Raw genomic sequence first — 27,413 nt, 5'->3', positions numbered from 1 at the left:
TTGCTGTATAAGATCAGATTTATCATACCACAAAAGATCAGATTTTTCATACCACAATGCAGAAAAAGTTATTCTCCTAGTAATAAGTTTGAAAAAATTAGCACTCGCTGAAAAATAATAAAAACCACAAATAGTTATACAAACAGGATAGATAACCGCCTTGAAGAATACAAACATGCATCAGGATATGAAATGGCATTATTTTTGTCATGCTTCATTCCTTTGCTGAGAACTCTGTCTTCTTATTTCTGTCTCTTGTATATCTTTCCCAAGAAAGACTTGAGCACTGCTTGCACAGATTTGCTGGGATGAGCTTCAATCGAGCTGTTTAGTTTCACGTAGCTCTTGTTCTCGAACTCAGCAAACGCGCCTTGGATATTTAGCTCGTTGTAGAGGGCTTTGATTTTTGCAACATCAGCTGGATTTTCCTTTCCATAGTGCTCCTGGTGTTACAAGGCCACATGTCATATACAGAAGATTATATATAAACAGAAGATGAAAGAAGAACATTGGCTTCTTATCCTTACCAAAAGAGTGTTTTTCTGTTCTTCGTTACAAAGCTCCAGGGCCTTTACAACCAACCAAGAACATTTGAAATCTTCAATATCTGTACCAATCTGGTGAAACACACATTGATTTAATACAACTGAGATTGACTAAGCTGTTCCTTCTTGTTACAATAATGATTGGAGAAACAGAAGAAAGAGAGTGCAGATGTTATTGTTACCTTCCCGATCTTTTCTGGCTCGCCATAGCAATCTAAATAGTCATCCTGAACTTGAAAGTATATTCCCATATCGATAAGCACATCTTTTACTGTTGGATGTTTCTCCAGGTCCTCACCCGCCATGAGCAATGCACAAGCGACCTGTCAAAAGTTTCAGATAATTGAAAACTAGTTTCTATACAAATGAAAATAAGCGGAATGAGGATTTTCCACTCACTGGGAGGTAAAATGAGTAATAGGCAGTCTTGTACTGAACAATGCGGCGATGACTGCAAGAAAATAAATCAGAAAATATTAAGAAACAAAAAGGACAAGAAAAGATAAGAGTCCTATGTGAAAATGCAGTAGAATGCTAAGATGATGCAGATTTTGAGATTATTGCACATGGTGCTATATTCTGTGCTATGTATTATAATAATCAGCACTTGGCAACTTTTCCAATAAATTGAATTTTATGGTATAATGCTAGTTTGTTGACTATTTGTACTCACAGGGGCAATGAGTATTTTGACAAATCTTTTTCTCCTTCAATAGTGGTAATTAAATCTATCATCTGTCCAGAGGCAGTTTGAAATTCCACCTGAGCACGTAAAATGAAGAATCAGCATCGTACACAAATAAACAAATATGGTCCATCAACACTAATAGTCACATTACCTCATTGAACAAATCCAACAGATCGACATAGTAAGGCTTTGTTCTGAAGTGCTTCTTAAGAATTCTGGGGATATGGTTCCGGAGAATGATTCCATCATTGATTGCAATCATACCAACCTTGGGGACTTTAAACCAGCATGGCTGACCACGTCTTGTGTGAGAATTATCCATAATATCATCAAGAACAAGGAAATATGCCTGGAGCTGCATTTCCACGTACACGAGTTATAGTTTTTGTTCAAATAGTATTTGAGAAGACGACTGTGCAGCTTAGAACAAGATAGAAGCTATGAACTTGGACCTACCCATTCAATACACCAGCCAAGAGCACTAGCTAGGAACACTTCATCATCAGTTAGATTTTTTCCTTCTTTAAGTAATTTGTAGCTATCAATAACTGACAGACCACGATTTAACTTCCCTGCATATCATAATTAATTCTTCAGCACATAATGCATCTTTATTAATAACATTTAGTTGCAGTACTTGAAATATCCTCTTGTCCAGTGAATCCATCATATAATAAATGATGACATACCTCCAGGTACATTGTAGTCCAGCATCTGTTACATATGAAAGAAAGCAGGATCAGGAACAATAGACTTATTCAAGACATATTTATCATATGCCGTATAGTTTACATGACATTGAACATCACATCACAACAATAAACAACATAGTTTGTCTTTATATAAGTTTCCCAAGAAAATAAGAAAGCTAAGTTTCTATTACCCAATAATTAATTATTATTACAAGAATAAATCTCTGTGTTACAGTCTTTCATAGAAGGTGTAATTCGTGATGCTATTTTGTATGGGACAACAATCCAATGGGCAATTGTGTCATATTTTCCAGGACTGATCACAGCCATAAAAATTCAAAACCTTTAGAAACATCCAAGAGTGTTGATTTGAACTTGTCACATTGGAGTATTTAAAAGAAAGAAAGACAGAAAAAAGGCTTGCTTTTTCTTCATGTGCGCTTGTGCATGTTATGGTGGTAACTCATCGTCTCATCACAAAGAAATCATAACCAAACAAATTTTCAGCTCAGGAAAAAATCCACAAGTTGGCCATGAAATCTTTTTGGATTATGGAAATACGTATCGTTGAATAAGGGCAAGAAACCAGAAGCCGGTGTACCAAATAAGCTGGGGAAGAACATAGTGGGAATCCCCTTGACACATAGAATAGTTACAAGATTAGTAGTAGATGCCAATTAAGATATGGATAAGACACAAAAGTGGAATATAAGATAACAGAAAATCGGAATCGCACAAATGTTAGATGCAGTTAGAGTTGCAAAAGATGTGATGAATAAAGCTCCAAGTAGAAATGCTGCTGGACTATCCTGTTTGGTGGAATATTGAAGTAAGTGGGATGGAATCAATGTTATTTTACTCAACCACTACAGTACCTAAGAATTCCATTCCGCTGGCAGAATCAAGGATTCAACTTTGGAATAAGAGAAATTTACTACTTTCACAATTTTATTATCTAAAGAAATGGTTGGTAGTGTACTTGGTAGCTACAACTTTCAATAGGCAAAGCATGTTACAGAAAATATCAGCATCCCATATTGAAGCAAAAAATGGATATAACTAAGCGCCTTTATGTAGAAAGTATCATCTTTTATCACCAAACAACCCCACTCCCCAATCCCCATCCCCCAAACACATAAATAGTACTGCAATATTTCCGTTAACCATATAAAAAATCTATTCGTGACCAAATCCGTCGGCGCAATTTACGTGCGAAACATAAAACCGTTCTCCGCCGAAGTTAAAGCATCAAAGAGTTCATGCGTCCTAAACATCTAATTTTCATCAAAGCCATATTGCATGACTCCACACGATACTGAACTCGTGTATTCTCAGTAGATCAGGAGTCAAAAAGTCAACCAGTAGTCAACTGAACAAATCGAATTATGTTTCTACTCCTATCTTATCTCGATCCATCAACAGAAGCAGATCAAACGTTGAGATTGAGTTCAGAAACATCATTTAATTCGTCAATCCTAACAAAAAACAGAAATGAGCGAAGATCCATTCCATCGATAAGTGACAAATAGGAAAATTCCAATATCCAAAAACCACAAATTACGACGCCGCATTGAGGTGCAATTCGCTATTATATAAAACAGAGACGAAGGAAGGACGAAATCATATAAAAAAGTGAAAAAAAGCTTACACGCTCGACCCATTGGCGAGAGCCATCAGTCCACTCGAAAGCAGGGTCGGTCAAGAGCTCAGATTTCAGCTTGGAGTAGACATCGAGAAACGTGGCCCTCAGATCCGACGCTGATCCGTTGAGATTCGCCATCGCAAAATGGGAAGAGAATTAATTGGGAATTTGAGAGCGAGATTGATGAATCTGTGGGGGAAGAAAGGTGGCTTTTTGTAGTGCTGCAGCTTGGATTTGTTTATATTTTTGGAGGGCTGCTCGCCAATACAAACAGTCAAATTTTAGTTGCTGTAATTCCCGAAAATGGGTCTGTCAATGGGAGAGTTTGACGAAAGCGACGGAGGCTATTTTGGGGAGTTGGATATCCTCGTTATCATCGCGCCAATGGGAAGAAGACACGTGCGAGTGGAGACTTGGTTGGTATATGTATGGAGGGAGAGATTCGCCGCTTTGTTTGATAAATTATTAAATTGATATTCCTATTGCCAACCTTTGTGGGCAATTTAATTACCAATAAATTGTTTTTAAATCAAGTTCACATATACTGAAGTGGATCTCATTCACAAACTAATAATCTTTTTTTTTTCATTTTCAGAACATCTACAATAAAATAGTTGTTCTCGTATTGACAAGTTTCCGTCGGTCTCATTCTCTACTAATAATATACAATCACATTTATTCAATTTAGAGATGTGTTTTTGTAAAAACTATACATTTTTTGGATAACTTAAAAAGACTTTTTAGACATATAAAGTTAATATTTTTTCAATAAAATTAATTATATTTGAAAAGGTAAAATTTTTGCAGACTTGAATCATGATCGGCATTTTTTGAGTGAATTCATTGTATGATTTCTTTTACCAAAATTATACAACATTAATACAACGTGAATATAATATTACCATGCCCAAAGATAAATCAACCTATATCAATTTACTAATCCCTCAAAACAAAAAAAAAGTCATTACCGGGCAGTTAATATGACAACCTCGTGAAACAATGGAGTTGGCTTCAAATTTAATTTAATTTTGTTTTTTATAGATAAATAAATACTCCTATAAATTTTAATGATAACGTTACAATTAATTCAATCATGAAACTTTTGGTATTTACCATTAGGATAACACACTCTCACAGTTTGACTTTATTGTATCTCGCGGTCATGGTTATGTTTTAGGTTTACTCCAATTAATCCCACTAAATTAGTTTACAATAAATATGAAAATACAATTTCTTGTATGGGGTAACTAAATCTGACCAGTCAAAAACGATATAAGTGTTTGAAATTCAAAATTGGCGTTCTTAGAATGAACACATAAGCAAAGTCAACTTATTCTAAATTATAACAAAGCAATATTATATATGTAATTTAACAGAACCGAATCGAAAACTGTTATTTGCATCTTTGATTCGTTTATTATATTATGTTCACGGATTTATTTGAATAAAATCAAGTTAATTAATTCGAGCTTGCTCACCAGTTTTTTTTATAATTATTTTCTGTTTACTTTAACATGTAAGGGCACCCGCAACGCTGTGCCGTTGCGGTTCCTATGCCGTTCCGGCGGAACGGTTCCGCGGCGGCACGCGTTGCAGCCTACGTTCCGTCGCCATTCCGTGCCGCCCCCGTTCCTATGCCGTGCGGCGTTCCGTTCCGGAGGAACGCGGAACGAAACGTTCCGCCACGCGCCTAGGCGACGTGGCGGCCTCCCATTCGACGCGTGAAGCCCACTCGCTGCACCGCGAGTGGGCTTCGTCCCGGTGACGCAATAATTCAATTTTTTTAAAAAAATACGAATTTAATAAAAAAAAATTTTTTTGCAACGGTAATGTGACCGTTTTTTATATCCATTTTATATTTTTTTTATTATTTATTTATTTATTTACTCTATAAATACTCCTATTTCATACACATTTCAATCACAAACACACATCTATTCCTCTCTATTTCCACCCCAATTTTCATCTCAAATCAACTCTCGTTTCCTTCTCCCAAATTTAATCAAACTAATGGATCCTTTTGAACAAATGCGTCAAATAGTCCGCCTCGAAGTGGAGCGCATCCGTCTATACAAGAACGGTTATCTATTCGTGCAAGGACACGCGACTCTAGTGCCCACACCCAACTCCAACAGGATCTAATTGAGCACATTTGGGCAAATTTTGGCGGATGAAATTATTAAAATTGTGTACTTTTATTTTTTTAGGATTTTAATTATGTGCTTTTTATTTTTTTAGGATTTTAATTGTGTGCTTTTTATTTTTTTAAGTTTAAGTTGTAATATTTTTTTAATGTTGTGTGTTTTTTAATAAAGTGTGTTTGTTTTTTAATAAAGTGTGTTTATTTAAATTGAATTGGGTTGGAAATTAAAAAAAATGAAATTGAATGAATAGTAATTTAAGAAACGGTTAAGGAACGAAGGGTTGCAGGTTCCGTTCCTTAGTTAAGGAATGGAGTAAAAAAGTACAGTGGGGCCCTCAAATAGTGGTTTAAGGAACGGTATAGGAACGGTATAGGAACAACGTTGTGGATGGCCTAAGTGGAGTACTAACTACGTACTACATAAATATATTTTACCACTTGAATGGAACAGAAATTAAGCAAAATAAGAGCATCCCACAATTTAATCCATATTACTACTAAATAATGGACTAATATATAAACTTATTTAATTTTTTATCCATCTAGTTCTTCGAATAAACTAACACGAACAAATTATAGTGTAGTGGGTTTTGTTAGGTGCATGAGATTATATTAATATTAGGACAAAGATGGGCTAATTAAAGTATAGGTTCGAAAAGGACAATATATGTAATTAAGGGGATATAAAAGAATAGTGTAGTGATCCGCACACCAAATTCAGACCACCATAGCAGACTATTTTAGAGTAGGGATACGAATTAAATGTGCATGACATTTATCAGGTTGGAGTCGAGCACAAAAATATATATTCACACGTGAAATTCAATACCATATACATACATGCAGCATGAAATCAAGAATGTCAGTTAGATAAAATCAGTTAGATACTTTTTCAAGAATGTCAACCAAACTTCCCATATGAAAATGAAATCAACTAACCAAGCATTAATATGGCGACTCAAACCATCAACTTAATGGTTGGACGAGAAGCATCTTTGTCGTCTTCTTCGTATATGTAGCTTCACCATCACATGTAGAGCGTTGATGACACCAGGGACGGAGCCAGAAAATAATCTCAAGAGGGGCAAAAATATTTATAGGGAAAGTTTAGAAGAATTAAGAAGGGGCATTTAGTGAATCAAGGGTGTAAATTAGCAAAAATCATAGATATGTATATGTATGTAGGAAAATTTGAGGAGGGGCATATGCCCCACCTACCAATGCATTGGATCCGTCCCTGGATGACACCGCAAAGGAATTAAATCTCCAATATCCATCAAACCAGATTCAGAATGTTACGACAACACTAGCGGTCAGAGACCCTAACATGCACCCAATTAAACCTCATATAACATTGTTGATTCATAAATTAAATACTACAGTTGGTTTTTTTATCATAACTTAATTGGAGAAACGAAAATTTTCGTGTTAGAATTGATTCATCATTTTGTTGGTTGGAGTGTGTGGCTTAAATACGTTTGTGAAGTTATTAAGCTATATGCAACCTAATCCCAATGGTACACCAATGATTCTCAAAAGAAAAAAACATCTTAAATATCCAGAACAATATTTGTAATATATAAAAACAAAGATCTGATTATTGTGTTTAGTGATTACGAGCACAAAGATAAAACAAAAACCTATTTATTTTGTTAACCAGAAAAATTTAGTTTATAACTTTTGATTAATGATCTGTTAAGATTGATTTTCAAATTAAATTTTAGTTATCTTTTTTTGCATAAAATAATATTTTTAATATGTAAAAATAATTATTTGTTTACCATTAACAAAATAACGTAATATATAATACTACTAGTAGTTAATTAAATCACGAATTTTGATATTATAAATTTTGAAAATGTATTAATAAATCATAATGATTTTTTTTCCCAATTATCTCACGTGCGTACAAAACAACATGAATGATGCTTGTCCGTAAAACTTTGCGTTAGTCATAAAAACATGGTTAGGTCCATGCAATTTTCCTTTCGCCTACCTCCATTCTTATATTTATAAGTATAATTATTCCTATGCATCTATAAATTAGAGGTGCAAGAAATCGTTTTGATAAATCATTGAATCAAATCAACAAAATGCATCGCGTAATCAAGTTTGGTTTGGTCCTCACTTTCATCCTCACATCTGCTGTTGCTCGTCCGAGCGGCGGAAGTATCGGTGCGGCCGGTGCCAGAGGAGGCGGGACGAGGGGTTTAAGCTTTGGTAAGGGCGGTGCATCGGGCGGCAGCAGTAACACAGTGCGGCCGGTGAGGCCCGGCCGAAGCAGTGGCACATCTATTGATTTGGGATTATGGCACTACTTCACATCCGCCTATTTAGTTTACGCTTTCTTTTAGTTTAGTAATTACGGGATGTACTTCAAAAATAATTAATCTTAAAGTTATTACTATAAGATTGTTATTTTGCATTATATGTACCACATGGTGATACAAGATTGGAATTAGTTACGACGTGTAAGGACACTTCCCTAGTAATTTTTCGTTATAAAATGTAAATTTAGTAAGTTTGTAAATATAAATTTAGGAGCACAATCTTTTGTTATTACGTAAAAGCCTCAAACTTTTAGTTTGCAAAATTATTCAGATTCTCAGTTAAATCAAAATTCCATTGCAAATATTATTTCTTTATTTATTTTTACTGTTCTGGGAAACTAGCCAAACCGAATCGGCCGGCAATCGGCGAATTGAAACCGAAACCGTCGACGATCAGCATATCCAGCGCCGCTTACCAGACCGCCCTTGCGGGTAGCACTGAAGATTGAGGTGAACTGTATATGTGCATTGTTTCGTGTTGTTTATGTAGTAATCCCCGGTTGTTAAGTGATGAAAATCTGGAGAAAATGTTTTTATAATTCCGTAAGGAGTTAGTGTACTCACGATACTCAGTAGCTGATTAGTCAATCGGATCGATCAGTATTAGAATTTGGGCAATTTCGGTTTCTGTTAGAATTTGAGGTGATCGGAGTTGAGTGTGTGCGTGTGCGTGTATATCGGAGAAGAAGGAATTGAGAGAATGGAAATCTTATTGATTCAATCAAAGAGAGAACGAGCTACAAATCTATCTAACTAACAACTAAACTCAACAAACTATTTATCTGAAATCCAATCTCAACGGTCAGGAGCTTCCAACGGTCGAGATTAAAACATCTCAGGATCAGAGATTGATCCGACGGTCCCTGAAGCTTCTCATCATATGAAATGATTCTTCTTCAATTCTTCTTTCTTCCATCTCTCACAGTTTCAATGTGTATTTTTCCAATTTCTTTTTTCAATGGTTTGTTTTCATGTGTGTATGAGGAGAGATCGCATTATTTTCAAATATATGGTGTTTGTTGCAACTCGTAAACTTGGATTAGATGCCTGAACCAGTTTGCCTTTGGTTTGTATTTTTATTTCATTTCTAATTATCAGTGTAGGCTTCAAGAAACTTCTTTCTGCTTGTGCATTGCGATTTGCCTGCTTTCGCTTTCCATGGATCAAAATCAATATCTGAGGGTAATCTACACTTGGTTGGAAACAGAGGAAAAGATGAATGTGATGAGATAATGAGAGTGAAAAAAGTGTCAAGCAAGTATTGTGAATCCTTATGTTTAACACTCTACTGATAATGTATTTTCGTCCTAGATTGTTTCCAAATGCGAATCATGTATAACAGTTGAAGTTTTCAGACTTTGCATTCATTGAATCAGTTATATATACACCGTAACACATTAAGCATCTCAACTTTTATGGTTCAGTTTGAGTCATTTAGATATAACACTTGTGTTTTTGTGGGAAGTTGAAATGAATCTTCTCTGCATAACACAAAGTGCAATGAGTCTTGTCAGTGCACAGGGCATTGATCAACCTTGATACCAGGCGCGGTGGGGCACTTGGACAAGGGGCAGTGATCGTCAATGTGCAACCCCCACCAGCTAGGTCCAACGATGCCATTATACTGCAGAGCGAAGTAACAGAGCGTCCCCATGAACGCCACCCCGACGTCGAGGCCAGCAGATAGAATGTAGTTGTGCCGAGCCCACCAACCCTTGTATCTCCGGTACACCACCAAGTTGAAGAGGATCCCCATTGTCAACCAAGAAACGCAGTTGACAGCTTTGGCTACAGGCATGCCCAGTGTCCCTGACAGAACGATGGGGATGTTGATGCACCTGATCCACCTCTTCTCCGGGTACTTACGTGCAAAGTACCAGCCGGGGATGGGCGCCACCAACCCGAACAGGAAGAAATAGTTCATCTCCTGGTACAGCCCCAGCTTCCCGAACATGCGAAGTGGCCCAACCACGCCCCAGATTATGGAGGCGTTGTAGAACACGTCGTCCCCCGGGCAGGTCCATGGACTGCCCGGAGGCAGATTTTTTGGGTCACAAATGTGTTTAATGGAGGTCAGGAGCCACCAAGCTGTGCCGAAGCTCACCAAGGAAGTGATCACCGTCCCCACTAGTTGAACCAGGAACATTGATTTTGGAGGGATTTTCATGTAATGGCCAAGCTTGAAGTCGGAGAGGAACGTGATGGCCTGCGACATGCTTATGGTGCCGTAGGTCTTGAACACGACGTTGGCTAGAGGTTTCCCCGGATACAGGTAGCCAATGATCATCTCGGAGATTACATTCAGTCCTGCTGGCTGTCATCAAAACGATGGTATGTACGTTTTTCGTGTTACAATGGTGTTGATGTTAGAGTATTTATCAACCTTACATGAAACAAACTTGTGTAGGAACCTGGTTGGTTGTGGCTGCAATAACACCCACAGGAAGGGTGAACACGAAGGCCAACATCATAGCCAACGCTACGCCCCAGTAAGGAAGCTGCAGTTGCCTTCCAAAGCCTTCACAAGCAAGCATGGATATTGCAACCACCATGATCAGGAGGCTGTGGAACCACCATTGGGGGACAGGTTCGTAGTTCTTCCTCATCAACCTAGTATGGATATCTCCGAACTTTTCCTGAAATGAGGCCTTGGTCTGCTGCCAGATTGTTCTGCAACAAGGCCTTAATTAGTTCCAAGGTTGAACAGTTTGAGATTATATGGTTATGTTTACCTTCCATGGAAGAGCGCTACGTGTGATACAGTAGAAGCCAAGGCTGCAAAGTTGAGACCGTAGATCAATACGAAGAAGATGCTGAGGTTAACCTTGCTGTAACTATCATATCCCGCACGGTCGAATTCAAAGCTCTTCCCAGTCAGGATTGTTGATGTGTTGTATGTCGCTCCAGTAGCATCAAAGACGTGTGCAGATATGATGGGGAATCGCTTTGCGTTATACAGATTGTTCCAATAAGCTATTGGCAACATAACATAGACTATCAATATGAAGCCAACCAACAAGTTGATTATAGCAAAGCCGGGGGCTGCTAGAGGGCTGCCTGCAAAAGCTGCAATGGTTGACCAATCAAACGCGATCGAGCCCAGTCCCAAGCCTCGAATCCCTCCTCCTAACTGATGTGCTGTTACAGAATCTTTCCATATCCAGCATAAAAAGGAGAGAGCAGTGATGGATGGGAACAGAAAGTTTGGGACTATGTAATAACAAAAGCTCGAAACAGAGACTACGGTGAAGAATTGCAGCCGGGTGAGGCCTCCTTTTCGCCTGACTTCGACCTCATGCAATGCTCTGAAGAGAGACACTTGAACGAGGTTGGAAGGCCACCACATGTAGGGGGAATCTACCAGAAACTTGCGGAAAATTCCAGCCCAGCCGTACCCAAGCAACTGCACCAACAAAACATCTTAACTTAGTTCAAAGTAAAAAACCAATATATGGCATGGCTTGAAAACTACCTGTGTGCTATGTGTGAGTAGCATAGCAGCCACAAGGTTGATTTTCCGATGGTAAAACGCCTTGATGATGGTGATGATGTTGACTGCATACACCCCCGTTACGCCTGCATTGGCGAATATAGTGATGAGGCAATGCTCCTTTAAGTTGAAGGGCCCTGGATTCATAGTGAAGGACCATTTCGTTCCAGGAATCTTGACTGGCTCTGTTGGCAGAGTTGCAGCCATGAGCTTCCCAACGGGAAGGACTAAAATCTGAGCAGCAACAGACGATACAGAGAGGGCGTTCTGGCGATACACGAAGAACTGGTTCAAGAACGCTAGAGCTGCACATGATATTATCCCCAGCACCCATGTCCGAAACGTCAGACATGGCAACGTAGGATCATCCGTTATCGCTACTGTCAGCCGGACTTCCTCAATTGGAGAATCATTCACCTCCTCTGCAGGTGAACACAATCTTGTAGCATAATGCAGAATATACCATGTTTGATGCATATATTACAAAACCTAAAAAATTTGAATTTCGAAACATATACCGATTGTTTCTATTGCATTGACAGGCTTCTTGGGATCAGACGGCACAGGGTTCGTAGCATCGGTCTCCATCTACATACAAGCTCCCAAACCAACGCAAGAAACCAACCAGCAAAAAAGGTGCAAAATCTACATTCCAGTAAGTTTGCTTACAACCTTCTTGCAGAGTGAGTTGATGATTCATTTATACTTAAAAAGGTTACAGTTATATTAGTTAATCAATCCATAAACAAGATGATGAGTAGAAACTCATTTTTCTTGAGTATGATGTCATCACACCTCCACACTACCAACCAGAAATGGATTCTTGAAAACAGTTGGTGGTGAAATCATTTTTGGCACAACTCCTAGATTTTGCTTTGCTTCAAAAAGTTTTCCAAGATCCTATAATATTTTGGCCATTTTCTTTAACTGCCCCATCACAGTTTGATGCTTATCATCTGAGCATTTATCATTTCTGGAAATTTATAATAACTTGTGGAGTAGGATCACAACCTCTTTACTTTCTTCTTCAATAGCAAGCATTGAGATGCAGAAAGCACAACTTGTTTTCACATTTAAAGAAAATTGTCTCAATGTGGGAAAAGATACTCTCAACTTTAAAAAAGATGACCCTTTGAACATTTGTTTTAATACTTAATTATGTAGGATTATTTGATACGATTGAATTTGTAGTTGGATATTTTTTAAAAGATATAATAACAAAACTGTTATTTCTCTGATCGTCATCTATTAATGAATTTGTAGTGAGCTACTACAAGACAGCGCTGCAAATGTATTTGACACAACTACTTATGATATGTATTTTAATTTTTCATTGTTAACTTAATTCAATAATAACTATTAATAAATTATCAAATTGTAACTAAAATTCTTCTTATCATTTTCCATCTTGGATTGTTCCATTTTGAATATCTCATCCATTTCATGATAAATTTGTAGGGCCATATTTTGTTAAACTACACATGTGATATGACATGTATTTTGATGTAATAATAAATAAGCTAAAACTTGCTTGCGGTTTCTTTGGGTTAAAGAAAATGCTGATCTAAATTGGTGAAATAAAGCCCAATTTGTTTCTCAAATTAATATTTTGGGTTTCCAATTTTCTTTGTAACGTCACATATATCAGTGATTAATGGGCCCAAGTTTCAGCTTTGTGGGGTTTGTGGTCGAATTATGAACAGAGCTATGAATCAGACTTGGACTTTTACACGGCTCTTTAAGAGGATCTTTCTTGATTATTACTTTATTATCAATTAATCTTGAAAGAGACTGAATAAAAGTTATGAGTTGGAAAGATTAGTTTCAGAGATCTCATTTATTTCTCTTCAACTCAACCTGTTTTAGTTTTGACCGTGATAGCGAAATAGCCGACTAAATTGATGATTATGTATGCACAATACTAAAAAATGCAGGGCATTGAAAAATTGTTACTAGGGAGATGATTATAATAAAAATGTATTTAAATCCAGAAATGCAGTTCAAATCTTGGTCATAGGATTAGATGATCTAATGGTCAATAATTAACCAAAAACACGGAATGTCATAATTAAGCAATTTTAAGTCATATTATAATATTTTGGTTTAATGTCATGCTAAGATCATTTTAGGTCATGTTTTGTTAGCATGACCTAAAAATTAACTAACTATGACCTAAGAGCATCTCCAGTGGGCGGACATCCCACTCGGACATCCACTAGGACATCTCAAAAACACCTCATGCCACGTCACTAGGACATCCCACCTCACTGCCACATCACTAGGACATCCCCTGCATATCCGCCCTTCCCATCGCCCTTCCCACTAGGACATCCCGCAATTAAAAAAATCACAATAATTTAATTTTAACATAAACAAAAAGTACGGGAAAGTAAAATACGGAAAAATTACGGGAAATACTTGAAAAGGGCAAACATACAAAGTCATAAAACATAAAAAAAAAACAAATTTAGGAAAAAAAGAAAAATACATAATCATGAAAAAAAAATACATAGTCCAACATCCCCGGCTCACTCCGCACTGTCCTCGTCGCCCGTGCCGTCGCCGCTACCAGTGCCGCCCCCGTCGCCCGTGCCGGGCCTGTCGTCCCCTCCGCTTATCTCGGCGCCATCATCTCCAATGGGTGGCATCCCCAAATCGCGCCGACATCCATCGATGATTTCCTTCAGCATCCTCTTGTACGTCGCATCGGTCGCGCCATGCCACCTATGCATGGTCCGGATATAATTTTGGGTTATTTGTGCGCGGGCGAGGCGGTTGAAATCTTCCGATTGTACATATAAGGGGACATCATCCCACCCATTCCACCCATTCCACCCATCCCACCCATCCCCGACATTCCCGGAACCGTTGACGCACTTCCGCTAACGTTTCCCTCCAGATCTATGGGAAACGCCGGAGTCTGCGACTCGCTCGTGGCCGGGGAGTTCCTATCGTTCTCCATTAAGTAGAAATGAAATTTGTAGTAAAAGAAGAGAGAAACTTGTTAACACAAGTGGTGCAAATGAAATGAAGTTCAACGAGCCGTATATATAGAATTAAAAAAAAAAAAAAATCAAAACCCAGTGATTGAAATATCTCAAATGATAAGACAAAATCGAGTGTTTACTCTTATTTTTATTTTTATGTAAGCAGTTAGCCGGCTTAGACCATCACTGGAGCTAGTGGTTTAATAAGTGTATTCATCAATACAAATTTGTTGATTAAATTGACATTCAACTCGCTAATTTGAACTGCAAAAAGTCTCGTTATAAACTTTAAATATACTAAGTTAACATAAGTAGTTAATGTTTATATTGGTATACAATTATTCAAAATAAAATTCAGAAACGGATCTAAGCGGCCCAAAATCTTGATTTGGACACCAAATTAAACATATTAATTATGTTTATATTTAGTTAGGGAAAATAGTTTGTCAGAAGTTTGAGGAATAAATAAAGAATAGGGTTTGGAAAATTCCAAAATTAGGCACTAAAATACTGTTTACCATGTGCTTCGAGCAATGTAATTAACTTTAAAAAAATTCCTAAAAGGTAGCCACGGAATATATTCCACTGCTTTGTAATATACCAAATTAAAAAATAGTAGTAATTAAAAATAAACTGCAATAATAATACAAAATAGGATTTGTAAATTAATCAACGGGTTCAACCTGGGACCACGTTGCACATGCGTGCCACGTGCGACGATCATGTGCATGCTGTTTTGTGGATCCTCCAAAAATCATATGCATCCCTTTCAATTTGAAATTATACTTTGTAATGTAACTTACAATTTTTGATTTCTTTTTATTGTTTAAACAATCATAGGAATTGTGGAGTTATGTAAAAAAATTCTTCAATTTTCTCTTGAATTGGATTAATTTATACCTATCATGGTAGTCATATATAGATGATGATAATGACGATGATGATGATGTGGTGATATTTTTTCCAATGTTGCATGTGTAGAGAGGCATGGTAGAGCTCGCGCATCCATGCATGGAGCTTTGTGATATTTGGAGTTTTCTATTACACTCTCATCTTTTTTTTAATTCTTTTCAACTATTTTAATTATTTACAGTTGTGTATATATGATACATGGAGGAATTAATGAGGCCTTGGAAGACTCGAGCACTACTACCAATTTCTCACCTTTTTCTAATTCAATTAATACAATATTTATAATTAATGTTACATTACAAAATAAGTAATTCTATAATAAAATAATGTTGAAATTCTCATTTTACAAGCTGTATCATTAATACAAAAATGATTTTTTTTTTTTGCCCTTTTTCATTTTTATTTCTCAAGATATCCCTTCCGCCTATAATTAAAGGACATATTCACGTCCCAACAGTCAACGCACTAAGAAGTAGGAGACTGGCTAAATAGGTTGTTTCATTCACATGGATAGAAATTGAGTCCCGGCCTCATATTTAAGAAACAAGGTGCTGAACTATCGCACCAATCATATTAATTTTTTATGTTTTTCATGTAATAAATAATTAAGATAGTAAAATTGGCCACTTATATAGTTGAAGTCTCTTTCATTTGCATGGGTGAGCATATGCCATGTTCATCTTTTGGATCCCATTTATTGAGATTTGGGACATCTCTCTCTCCATGCTGGATGTGGCACAAAGATGATGAACATAATGTGCTATTGCCCCCACATACATCTTTGAGAACAACCCTTTTCTCAACCAGATCTTCAAGGAGAGTTTAATTTACAAATACTGCAAAACACTTCTGATGGGGTACGGACTAAACAAGCCCAATAGCAGTGACGGCCCATCAGCCCAAAGCCCAAGGAAGAGTATCAGTTCGGCATTACCAAAGAGTTCGGCCCCAGCCCACAGCTCGGTAAAAGCCGACCAATCAAGCTCCACTCTCAGATCGGCAAAAGCTACTCGGCAATAGTTCAGCAGTTCGGTCTCAGTATTCGACCGAACTGGAAGATAGTCAACTCATGCAGGATCACATGCAGGATAGTGGACCAAGCACAGAGATAGTGGACTCATGCAGGATCTCATGCAGGATAGTGGACCCATGCAGGATCTCCATGACCTCCACGACATTCACAACCATCATTAGTGGTGATGCAAGCCACGATCTTAGTTCAATGTATAAATAGAACTCAGATCAGATAAGGAAGGGTTAAGTTCTCTAGAGATCAAATATCAAATAGCAAGTCTGTATTGTAAGCTGTAGAAAACAGATCAAGCAATACAACTCTGCCCTCTTTTCTTCCCGTGGACGTAGATTTACCTCAGTAAATCGAACCACGTAAATCTCTGTGTCGTGATCTGCATTTTCCTGCATTCATCACCATCAAAAATTCGCCAAACCATCACTGGCGCCGTCTGTGGGAAACAGAGAACCAAATTTGTGATAAAGCGAATTTTTGACCCTTTTTCCACCCCAAAAAAATGCATACCAGATCACATACTACCCGTAATACCGTTCGTGAAAACCATGAGGAAGCTAGTCCAGCCCGCAGGTCCGGAAAACAGCCTCGGGAGACATCTACTTCCAGTTTTCACGATGAAGGAACAAGCCGCTCAAAAGGTCCACACACCGAGTCTTCCCAGCAGCCTGATTTGAATGAGGCTGTCAAGCTGTTCTTGGCTGAGAAGCAGGATGAGTTCTTAGCCTTCCTGCAAAAGAGCCAAGAACCGAAGACGAAAACGGTGGATTCTCCTTCCTCATCCAGACATGAAAGTCACTACCGCAGTAGTGCCGTGTCTTCCAGGAAGAAGAATCCTCAACCCCGACATGTTCCTGTTCCTCCTCGGTACCGGAATCACAGGAGATCTCCATCTCCTCCATACCGAAGAGATGTCGGGTTCGCCATGTACGGAGCATTGAAGACTCCGTTCTCGGACGATATCACCCGAACTCCCCTTCCACAGAACTACCGAACTCCGTCGATGACTTATGACGGGTTGGTGAATCCTCATGACTTCCTGGGACGCTATCAGTATAACATGGCGAACCAGGGTCTCAATGAGGTCCACATGTGCAAGCTGTTTCCCGAGCTGCTTATCGGGAACGCAAGAAGGTGGTTCGATAGCCTCCCCCAAGGCAGCATTAGATCTTACCGAGATCTAATGGATGCTTTCCACAGGAGGTTCTTTCAGAAAGCGGAAGCCCGAATCACTTCGGCTCAGCTGCTTTCTATACGTCAAGGTCGCGACGAAAAGATCAGCGACTTTATGACGAGATTCCACAAGGAATGCCTACAAGTAGATGATCTCAATGATCTACTTGTCATTTCGGCATTCCAAAATGGAATCCTGCCCGGAGCTCTCTACAGAAAGCTCGTGGAATGCAGTCCGCAAACAGCTCAACAGATGTGGGACATTGCGGACCAGTTCTCCCGTGCCGATGAGGCAGACCGTCGCAAACGGTCTTTAGACAGCTCATCCCGAGGAGACAGGAGGAAGCCCGATCACAGCGATCAGGGACAAACTCGCCGAACTCCTTTTGGCGATCAGGGACATCCTCGCCGAACTCCTTTTGAAAGGATTCAAAGGACTCCGGTGCAAGACCGATTGGGGCCACGTCTCAATTCTGAGAAGCCGCCCGCTCAGTTCGTACCATTGAACAAGTCAAGAGCGGAAATTTTCGAACTGCATTCCGATATGTTCGAAAAACCAAAGCGGATGACGAAATCGGCCGCGCGTCGACCTCAGGATCAATATTGCTCCTTCCATCAAGACCACGGTCACGATACCGAGGAGTGCCGACATTTGGCTGCAGGTATTGATGCTCTTGTGAAAGCAGGGACATTAAAAAAATACCAAAGCAAGCAGCCGAAAAAGAACAAAAAGCAGAGAGGTGCGAACTGCGCTCCTCAGGATCCGAAAAGGCAACAGGATCCCGAAGACGATGACGAGCAGCAATATGATGGAGTAATCCTGACTATTGATGCTCTCCCTGCCGGGAAGACTAAATCGTCCCTGAAGTCAGAGCGCAGAGGCTTCAATCGAGAGGAGCCAACGCATAAAAGGCTGAAGCAGGACGAAGTGATTACATTTTCAGATGCAGATCCCGTCCCGGCCATCTCTCCTCATCAAGACGCTATTGTCATCCAAGCCGGAGTGGCAAACAAACTGATCCACAGAGTGTTTGTGGATACAGGAGCGTCAGTCAGCATTCTTTTTAAAGAATGTTTCGATAAACTAGAAGTGGATCCAGCTCGGCTTAGTCCGGCACCACTTCCTCTGAAAAGTTTCGCCCAGGAGGACACCCGCCCTGAAGGTATTATCAGCCTTCCGATCACGGTGGGAAAAGCGCCTACAAGCTCCAGTACGATGATCGAGTTCTTTGTGGTAAAAGCTCGGTCTCCGTACAACATCATCCTGGGAAGAGACTGGCTCAACGCAGTTCGGGCCGTTTGCTCTACTTATCATCTCACCATCAAGCTCCCCACTAAAGGGGGGATAGCGGTCATCCGAGGTGATCAAAAGAGAGCAAAAGAGTGTCTGCAGATTGCGCTTAAAAGTGCCGAGCAATCAGATCGGCATCATCAAGCATAGCAATCACAACAGCCGGAGTCAGAGGCAAGCGAAATGACCGAAGTCACACCAGAGCCGAACTCAATGACCGTTCAGTTATACGAAGATGATCCATCCAGAACGGTCAAGATCGGTTTCGCGGGAACGCCTCTACTCCGGGAAAAGACCATCCAGCTCCTCAAGGAGTACAAAGATGTCTTTGCATGGTCTCCGTTGGACATGACCGGAGTGCCCTCTGAGGTAATCACTCATCGGTTAAATATTGATCCATCAGTCCGGCCTATAAAACAGAAGCAAAGACTCTTTGCGGCAGAAAGAAATCAAGTCATCCATGACGAAGTCCGCCAATTACTGAAAGCGGATGTATTATTCGAGGTGAAATATCCCTCTTGGGTGGCCAATCCTGTGATGATCAAGAAAAAAGAAGGAGGATGGCGGATGTGCATAGATTTTACCGATCTAAACAAGCACTGTCCTAAAGATTGCTATCCCCTTCCGAACATAGACAAAAAAGTAGAAGCTTTGATCGGCTTCGAAATTTTCTGTTTTCTTGATTTATACAAAGGCTACCACCAAGTCTTAATGGATGAGAATGATGCTCCAAAAACGGCTTTCATTACTGACTTCGGCATCTTTGCTTATAAAAAGATGCCGTTCGGTTTAAAGAATGCCGGAGCCACATATCAAAGGATGGTAGATAAGCTTTTTCGGCATTTGATCGGAAAGGAGGTTGAAGTGTATGTTGACGACATAGTCGTTAAAAGCAGAAGCACTTCGGAGTACGAAGACAATCTCAAGTCCACTCTCGACGTGCTCCGAAAAGCCAACCTCAAACTCAATCCCCAAAAATGTACCTTTTTGGTAGATTCGGGAAAGTTTCTAGGTTGTTGGGTTTCAAAGGAAGGACTCAAGGCAAATCCGCTAAAAGTTCAAGTTGTTCAGAACATGGCAATGCCGAAGTCCATACATGATGTGCAAAGGCTAACTGGATGTCTAGCCGCACTGAATAGATTCCTTTCCCAAGCAGCCGAAAAGCAAATGCCATTCTTCAAAGTGTTAAAGAAGGCACCAAAGTTTGAGTGGGGAGTCGAGCAGAAAAAGGCTTTTGACGAGCTCAAAAGTTATTTAGCCGAGCTTCCTATTCTCTCTGCTCCAACAGATGCTGAAGTGATATTCTTATACTTAGCGGCATCGGATCAGACCATTAGCGCGGTGCTTGTACGAGAAGAAGGCCTAAAGCAGCTTCCCATCTACTTTACAAGCCGAGCATTAAGAGGTCCAGAAACAAGGTATCAACCTCTGGAAAAAATTGCTCTGGCATTAGTAAATGCAGCAAGGAGACTGCGGCCATATTTCTATGCTCACAAGGTATGCGTCTTAACCGATCTTCCACTTCGGCAAGTTTTGACCAAGCCAGAAGCATCAGGCAGAATCGCCAAATGGGCCATAGAGTTGGGAGAACACTCAATCGAATACCTACCTCGGAAAGCCATCAAGGGACAAGCCTTGGCAGATTTTCTTGCAGAAGCAAAGTTCGATCAAGCAATCCCTGTCATTGCCGAACAGAAAAATTCTACCAATGCCGAACTAGCACAGCCCCTGGAATCCGAAGTAGAGCCACCGGACTGCTGGAGCGGATTCGTAGATGGAGCTTCGAATAAAACGGGAAGTGGAGCTGGTATTTTACTTATCGCTCCCGACGGACACGAGATAACTTACTCACTTCGGTTCTTATTCCCAACTACTAATAATGAGGCCGAATACGAAGCTCTCCTTGCCGGACTCAAGCTAGCGCAAAGTCTATTTATCAAGTCTCTCAAAATCCATTGTGATTCACAAGTCGTAGTGAATCACATGTTGGGTACAAGTGAAGCCCGTGATGAGAGGATGAGGAAATATTGGGACAAAGCGCAAAGCATTAGCCGAAGTTTCTCTTATTTTCGGATAATCCGCATTCCCAGAGCGGAAAACAGCCGAGCAGATATTTTAAGTAAGTTAGCCTCATATCCAAGTTCAAAGGTGGAGGAATTGATGCACAGAAGCATTGATGAAGCTGAGGTACTTTCAGTAGCCAGCTCGCCGAACTGGATGACGCCGATCTTACAGTATCTAGATCAAGGACAACTGCCCGAGGATAAGAGAGAAGCTCGGAAAATCACATGCCGAGCCCTTCGGTACGAACTTCATGAAGGAGTCCTATACAGAAAGTCCTACCTTCAGCCGTTATTGCGATGTGTAGGGCCAGAAGAGACGGACTACATCCTTAGAGAAGTTCATGAAGGATCTTGCGGTAGCCACATCGGAGCTAGAGCTTTAGCTAAAAAAGTTCTGAGATGGGGGTATTATTGGCCAACTTTGGTACAAGACGCAGTGCAGCTCGTCAAGACATGCATGAAGTGCCAAATCCATGCAAATATCCCAAAGATGCCGCAGACCGATCTATATGCTATGCAAAGCCCTTGGCCTTTTATGCAATGGGGCATAGACATAGTGGGACCACTACCACAAGCTCCTCGGCAAATGAAATTCCTTATCGTTGCCGTGGATTACTTTACAAAGTGGGTAGAAGCTGAACCATTAGCTACGATAACGAGCTCGAAGGCATTGGATTTCGTCTGGAAGAACATAGTGTGCCGATTTGGCTTACCCCACATCCTCATTTCGGATAACGGGACTCAGTTCACCGACAAGACATTCAAGAATTGGTGCCAAGAGCTGAATATTCAACAGCGGTTCACTTCGGTCTCCCACCCACAAGCAAACGGACAAACGGAGGTAACAAACCGTATCTTGGTGAAAGGGTTGAAAGCTCGGTTAGAACAAGCCAAAGGACAATGGGTAGAAAATCTCCCTCAAGTCCTATGGTCCTACCGAACTACACCCAAAGCTTCCAACGGTGAAACTCCGTACAGTCTGGTGTACGGCGCTGAAGCCGTGATTCCGGTTGAGATCGGCGTACCCAGTCCCCGAACTCTAAATTTCTCCTCAGAAATGAATGATGACGGACTGAGAGCCGAACTAGATCTGGCCGAAGAAAGAAGAGAATTGGCCTGCATAAAAACAGCCAAGTACAAGGAGCAAGTAGCCCGGTATTATAACCAAAGGGTGAAAAAGCTGCAATTTCAAGTGGGAGAATTGGCCTGCATAAAAACAGCCAAGTACAAGGAGCAAGTAGCCCGGTATTATAACCAAAGGGTGAAAAAGCTGCAATTTCAAGTGGGAGATCTTGTCTTGAGAAACAACGAAGTAAGCCGAGCAGAAAAGCTGGGCAAGCTCGAACGCACATGGGAAGGTCCATATCGGGTGTCAGAAGTCCTCGGCAAAGGGTCTTACAAATTGACTCACATGTCAGGAGAACAAGTACCCCGAACATGGCACATTTCCAACCTCAAGAAGTTCCATTTGTAAGAGACAGTCCGGTCAGTCCGTCTTGTGTCTAGTTCGGTCCTAGAGGTATGTGTTTTCTTTGTTTTTTTACTTTGTCTATGTGCTTTTTGTTTGTCTATGTGCGTCTCGTTCGTTTATGTGCGTCTTGCTTGTCTAGGTGTGTTTTGTCTGTCTATGTGCGTGTCGTCTCTTACAAATGTTACTGAGGTATCTTGTTCTTCAAAGGCTGATCCCCTTTTTAGAACATATATAAGCCAACGATTGTGAGTCCAAGCTTCTAAGGAGGATACAAGACCACAATTCAGCTTAAAAAACAAGCAGTTCGTCTGAAACGAACTGCAACAATAAGCCAACGATTGTGAGTCCAAGCTTCTAAGGAGGATACAAGACCACAATTCGGCTTAAGAAACAAGCAGTTCGTCTGAAACGAACTGCAACAAAGGGAAAGTCCGATCCACGCGATAAAACTCGCCAAATTAGGACAAGGGAAAGTCCGATCCGAGCGATAAAACTCGCCAAATTAGGACACAAGCTTAGTCCGGTCAAAGAAGTTTACTTCATAAGACCAAAGACGAGTCCGGTCAAAGAAGTTTATTTCATAAGACCGAGGACTAAGTCCGGTCAAAGAAGTTTACTTCATAAGACCAAAGACGAGTCCGGTCAAAGAAGCTTACTTCATAAGACCGAGGACGAGTCCGGTCAAAGAAGTTTACTTCATAAGACCGAGGACGAGCACGATGAAATTTTTTCGCTGAGCTGTAAATACGCAGTGATAGAAGCGAAATGAAGATTTCATTTATTAAAACTTGTTCGGCATACAATTCTGCTGCCCTACGAGAAGGCGTTACGCCATTACAAAGGACTATTCTACTGTCCCTGGTTGCTAAAGTTGAGCCATCTATTCACAAAATCCTCGTGAAGCCGAGTTCGGGCGTTCTCGGCAGCTGAAGAATAAGCAGGTCGACGAGATGCTCTAATCGACCTACCGCCTCTTCCCTGAGCCCGGGAAGCTCTAGCACCTCGGCGGCGAAGAGTCTCTTCACGAAGCATTTGTTGATCTTGCTCACCCATAATCACAGCTCCTCTACGAACTTCAGTCCGTCCTTGTCTTGACGTTTCCGGTTGCTCCTGAGTCCGTTCTCGTCTTGACGTTTCCGGCTGTTCCTGAGTTCGTTGCTGACTTGGAGTAGGGTTTTGAGCAAGTGAATCAGGGGTTTGAGCTGGAGTGCGAGCATCTGTTGGCGGAAAATGCCTAAGGAATCTCTCGATTGAAGGACGCCGGGAAAGAATGATGTCGTACCGAGAAGCATAGCGCCGCAATGAATTCACGACTTGTTGGCAAACCGAACTCTCCAGCGCATTGTTCCTCCGGAGTACATGATATTCCTCCCACAGTTCGTCAACTCGTTCCTGAACTTCAGAGATGGTCATTCCCCCGCGCCTGCAGATGAAATCCTCATACGCAGTCCTCTCAGCGACGGCGGTATTCAGCTCGGCCTCCAGATCTTTCTTTTCGGACTCTAAGTCCTTATTGTCGGCCTCCAGCTTCACTGAACGAGCCAAGAGTTCGTCATTCTTCACCTGGTCAGCTATGACTCTTTTCTCAGCTTCATCTAAAGCCGAAGAGTACAGCCGCTTCCAGTGAAGTACCTCCAGCTCCTTAAGAGTTCAGAATATAGAGCAGCTATGTCAGTTCGGCATTTCAGATTACTGAGCAGGTAGTAAACCACAACAGGAGTAAAAGAGAGTACGAAAGGCTATACGAAGACACAAGAGCAGAAAGAAGAATTTTTTCATTCATAAGAAAAATTTTTTTCTACACAAGGGCTTCAAGGCCGTTTTACAAGAAGGAAGAAACTAAACTAAGAGAAGGGAGACGAAATCATACTCCGCCAGCTTCGTCTCCGCCTTCTCGGTGAGGTTCAGCTTCCTTCTCCTTGTCTGCTTCAGCTTCAGCCTCGGCCTCCCTGCTCTCCCCAGCCTGCTCGGCGCCACCGTAGCCGATCTGCTGCGCCTCCTGCTCGGCCTGCTCATCGCCGGTCTGCCGCTCATGCTGCTCGGTATCACCCTCTCCATGGAAAATTGGAGCGGGTGAAACTGACCCTATGGAGGCAAAGATAGCCTCCATGTTCTCATCGCGGTCAGCTCGGCAACTACGAACTTGGTCTGCAGAAAGCAGGACCGAGGACGAAGCAAGCTCCTCAAGCACCGGCAGACTCTGAAGCCGAGCTGCTATCTCTCGGCCGTACAGCGGCAGGATGACTTCGGGACCCTGCTCGGCTTTATCGGTCATTAGTTTCAGCAGATCACCGACAAAGGCTGAAAATTGGTTGCTCAGAAAGAGTTTCTCCGCGAAAGCACGGAGAGCCTCTCCTTGGGCAACCACGGCGGCAGCATCCCTCCGTTTCGTCTGCTCTCGCTGGATGACGAGCTGGTTTTTGGCAAACTGAGCTTCATCCTGGGCCGAAATCCTAGCAGCTCTGGCTTTCTCAAAGTTTGCCTCAGCCTGCTCGGCCCGGTGACAAGCAGCCGCCAACTTCCTCTGCATCTCAGCATAGTCGTTGGACGCTTTGGAGAGTTCAACGGCGACGAGCTTGGAGAGCATATCGTTCCTCTGAAAATGGAAAAAGCAAAAAGTCAACAGAGGGGCCACAAAAAATACAGGAAAAAAGCAAGGCCAGAAAATCATGAAGAGAATTCACCTCGGCGAAGTCCGTGGGCCATAAAAAGGGCTCACAGATATGTTCCGAAGGAGGCGCCAAGACCACGTCTTTCTCTGGCGCTCTCGGGGGCTTCTGGGTCTTCCCCTTCCTACTTGCCGAAGTCGACTCCGGCTTCTTTGGATCCGAAGAGGTCTTTTGCCTCTTCGGATTCTTCTCGGCATCAGGCGCCGAGCTGGTAGCCTTCTCTTTCTCCGGCTCCTTAAGCTCGGAGGATTTGCGGCTAATCTTATTCAGCATGTACACTGCCAAAAAGCAAGAAAGCAAAGTTAGTTTTCGCCACAAAAGCAGTAAGGCACAAAAAAGAATTCCTCACCCTCGGTCTCTTCATCCGAAGACGAGGAGTCGAACACGAAGTCGCCCTTGACGAGCTCAGACTCTAGGTACTGCTTCCTAATCATAGGAATCTTATTGAGCTCGCCCTCGAGCTCGTCCAACGGTTCTAACCGAGGATGAGGAATCACGGACTTCGGCCCTCTCCAAGGAAAGCCCGGAGCCGCTGTCCTATTATAAAAAAAGAAGCGATGTTGCCACTTTGGCCACTTGGTTTTGCAGAAGGCCCTAAAAGGCTGTAAAGGGATCAAGTAAAACCAAGATCCTTTTCTCTTAAACTGGAAAAAATTAAGGATTGCCCTCAGAGACAGATCCTTGTCTAGCCTACGCAGTTCGGCAGCAAAGGCCGATAAGTGCCTCCAAGAGTTCGGAGTCACCTGACCTAAAGGGAGTTGAAAAAAATCTAGCAGCTCTACAAAGGCAGGGGGAAGAGGGAAACGAAGCCCGCATTCCAAGCCGGCTTCATAAACGGTGGCGTAACCCTCCGGCGGCGAGTCAGCCCTATGAAGGTCGTCGGGAATCGCAACCTTCCCCCCAGGAAAAAAATATTTTTCGTGTAAGGATATCACAGTATCCTTACTCAAGATGCTGTGAAAATACTCTACGGTCTTCTCCCCGGATTCCTTCCGGCTAGAAGACCCCTTATCCCCTTTCCTACCGCTACCTGACTCAGACGAAGAAGAAGAAGACATGGTTCTTACTCTTTGAAAGTCTGAAGAAATTCTGAAGAAATTCTCGAAAGCGGAAGGAAATTTTTACGCAAAAGAGAGAGATTGCAGAAGAAGCAATAGCAAAAGTGTTCAACTGATGAAGAAAGGACGTATTTATCAGATTCGGAGAAGATTTCAAAATCATCGCACCGTTTCGAATCCCACATTTTCAGGATTCAACGGCCGGATTTTACTGTCGCATTTAATGCAGTCACGCGCAAGGCACGTCCCCTGACGTCAGCCTCCCCCGTACCTTTATCAAAATGCCGAAGTGACTCGCTTCGCCGAAGTGATTCACTTCGCTTTTCGGGGGGGGTAGTGATGGGGTACGGACTAAACAAGCCCAATAGCAGTGACGGCCCATCAGCCCAAAGCCCAAGGAAGAGTATCAGTTCGGCATTACCAAAGAGTTCGGCCCCAGCCCACAGCTCGGTAAAAGCCGACCAATCAAGCTCCACTCTCAGATCGGCAAAAGCTACTCGGCAATAGTTCAGCAGTTCGGTCTCAGTATTCGACCGAACTGGAAGATAGTCAACTCATGCAGGATCACATGCAGGATAGTGGACCAAGCACAGAGATAGTGGACTCATGCAGGATCTCATGCAGGATAGTGGACCCATGCAGGATCTCCATGACCTCCACGACATTCACAACCATCATTAGTGGTGATGCAAGCCACGATCTTAGTTCAATGTATAAATAGAACTCAGATCAGATAAGGAAGGGTTAAGTTCTCTAGAGATCAAATATCAAATAGCAAGTCTGTATTGTAAGCTGTAGAAAACAGATCAAGCAATACAACTCTGTCCTCTTTTCTTCCCGTGGACGTAGATTTACCTCAGTAAATCGAACCACGTAAATCTCTGTGTCGTGATCTGCATTTTCCTGCATTCATCACCATCAAAAATTCGCCAAACCATCAACTTCCAATCACAAATATAAGTAGTCATTAAGCTATGCATATACCAGCATTACCTACTCTACAAAATCTTGGTTTTTCCATCATATTAAATAAACCAAGTTGAACTGAGAAAAAAATATTTTAAGTAGTATATCTAATTCCAAAATTGAATAATTATGCGAGTTGAAGACTAGATTATCATCAATAATATTATTTGCATTATAATCTTTTCATACATAAAAATCAGAAAAAAAAAATCAGAATTGTTTTATTTTTGTTAAATTCTACTATTATCATATGCAGATTCCTATCA

General features: G+C 41.3%; 2 protein-coding genes across 2 annotated transcripts; both read right to left on the bottom strand.

Moving 5' to 3' along the window:
• Positions 1-3,787, bottom strand: LOC121776017 (farnesyl pyrophosphate synthase-like). Its single transcript, XM_042173135.1, has 9 exons — positions 3,574-3,787; positions 1,923-1,947; positions 1,690-1,805; positions 1,385-1,588; positions 1,219-1,307; positions 945-996; positions 728-868; positions 528-617; positions 1-443 (listed from the first exon to the last, which is right to left on the bottom strand). The coding sequence occupies exons 1-9, from the start codon at positions 3,703-3,705 to the stop codon at positions 243-245; spliced, it is 1,050 nt and encodes a 349-aa protein (XP_042029069.1). The 5' UTR covers positions 3,706-3,787; the 3' UTR covers positions 1-242.
• Positions 3,788-9,376: 5,589 nt separating this feature from the next.
• Positions 9,377-12,430, bottom strand: LOC121777044 (oligopeptide transporter 5-like). The gene is made up of 5 exons (XM_042174172.1): positions 12,049-12,430; positions 11,513-11,952; positions 10,773-11,443; positions 10,452-10,710; positions 9,377-10,354 (listed from the first exon to the last, which is right to left on the bottom strand). The coding sequence occupies exons 1-5, from the start codon at positions 12,116-12,118 to the stop codon at positions 9,551-9,553; spliced, it is 2,244 nt and encodes a 747-aa protein (XP_042030106.1). The 5' UTR covers positions 12,119-12,430; the 3' UTR covers positions 9,377-9,550.
• Between the last annotated feature and the right edge of the window lie 14,983 nt (positions 12,431-27,413).

This window comes from Salvia splendens, chromosome 18, assembly GCF_004379255.2.
Source record: "Salvia splendens isolate huo1 chromosome 18, SspV2, whole genome shotgun sequence".
Lineage (NCBI taxonomy): Eukaryota > Viridiplantae > Streptophyta > Magnoliopsida > Lamiales > Lamiaceae > Salvia > Salvia splendens.
The sequence above is the reverse complement of the archived record's forward strand: the minus strand, read 5'-3'. Positions and strand labels throughout refer to the sequence as shown.

Excerpts from the sequence above, each read along its gene's own strand:
- LOC121776017 (XM_042173135.1), bottom strand. The coding sequence starts at position 3,705 with ATGGCGAATCTCAACGGATCAGCGTCGGATCTGAGGGCCACGTTTCTC. Across the intron at positions 1,308-1,384 it reads TGTTGGATTTGTTCAATGAG|GTGGAATTTCAAACTGCCTC; the intron begins GTAATGTGACTA and ends TTACGTGCTCAG. Across the intron at positions 618-727 it reads AGCCAGAAAAGATCGGGAAG|ATTGGTACAGATATTGAAGA; the intron begins GTAACAATAACA and ends GTGTTTCACCAG.
- LOC121777044 (XM_042174172.1), bottom strand. The coding sequence starts at position 12,118 with ATGGAGACCGATGCTACGAACCCTGTGCCGTCTGATCCCAAGAAGCCT. Across the intron at positions 11,444-11,512 it reads TACTCACACATAGCACACAG|TTGCTTGGGTACGGCTGGGC; the intron begins GTAGTTTTCAAG and ends TTGTTGGTGCAG. Across the intron at positions 10,355-10,451 it reads TTGCAGCCACAACCAACCAG|CCAGCAGGACTGAATGTAAT; the intron begins GTTCCTACACAA and ends TTTTGATGACAG.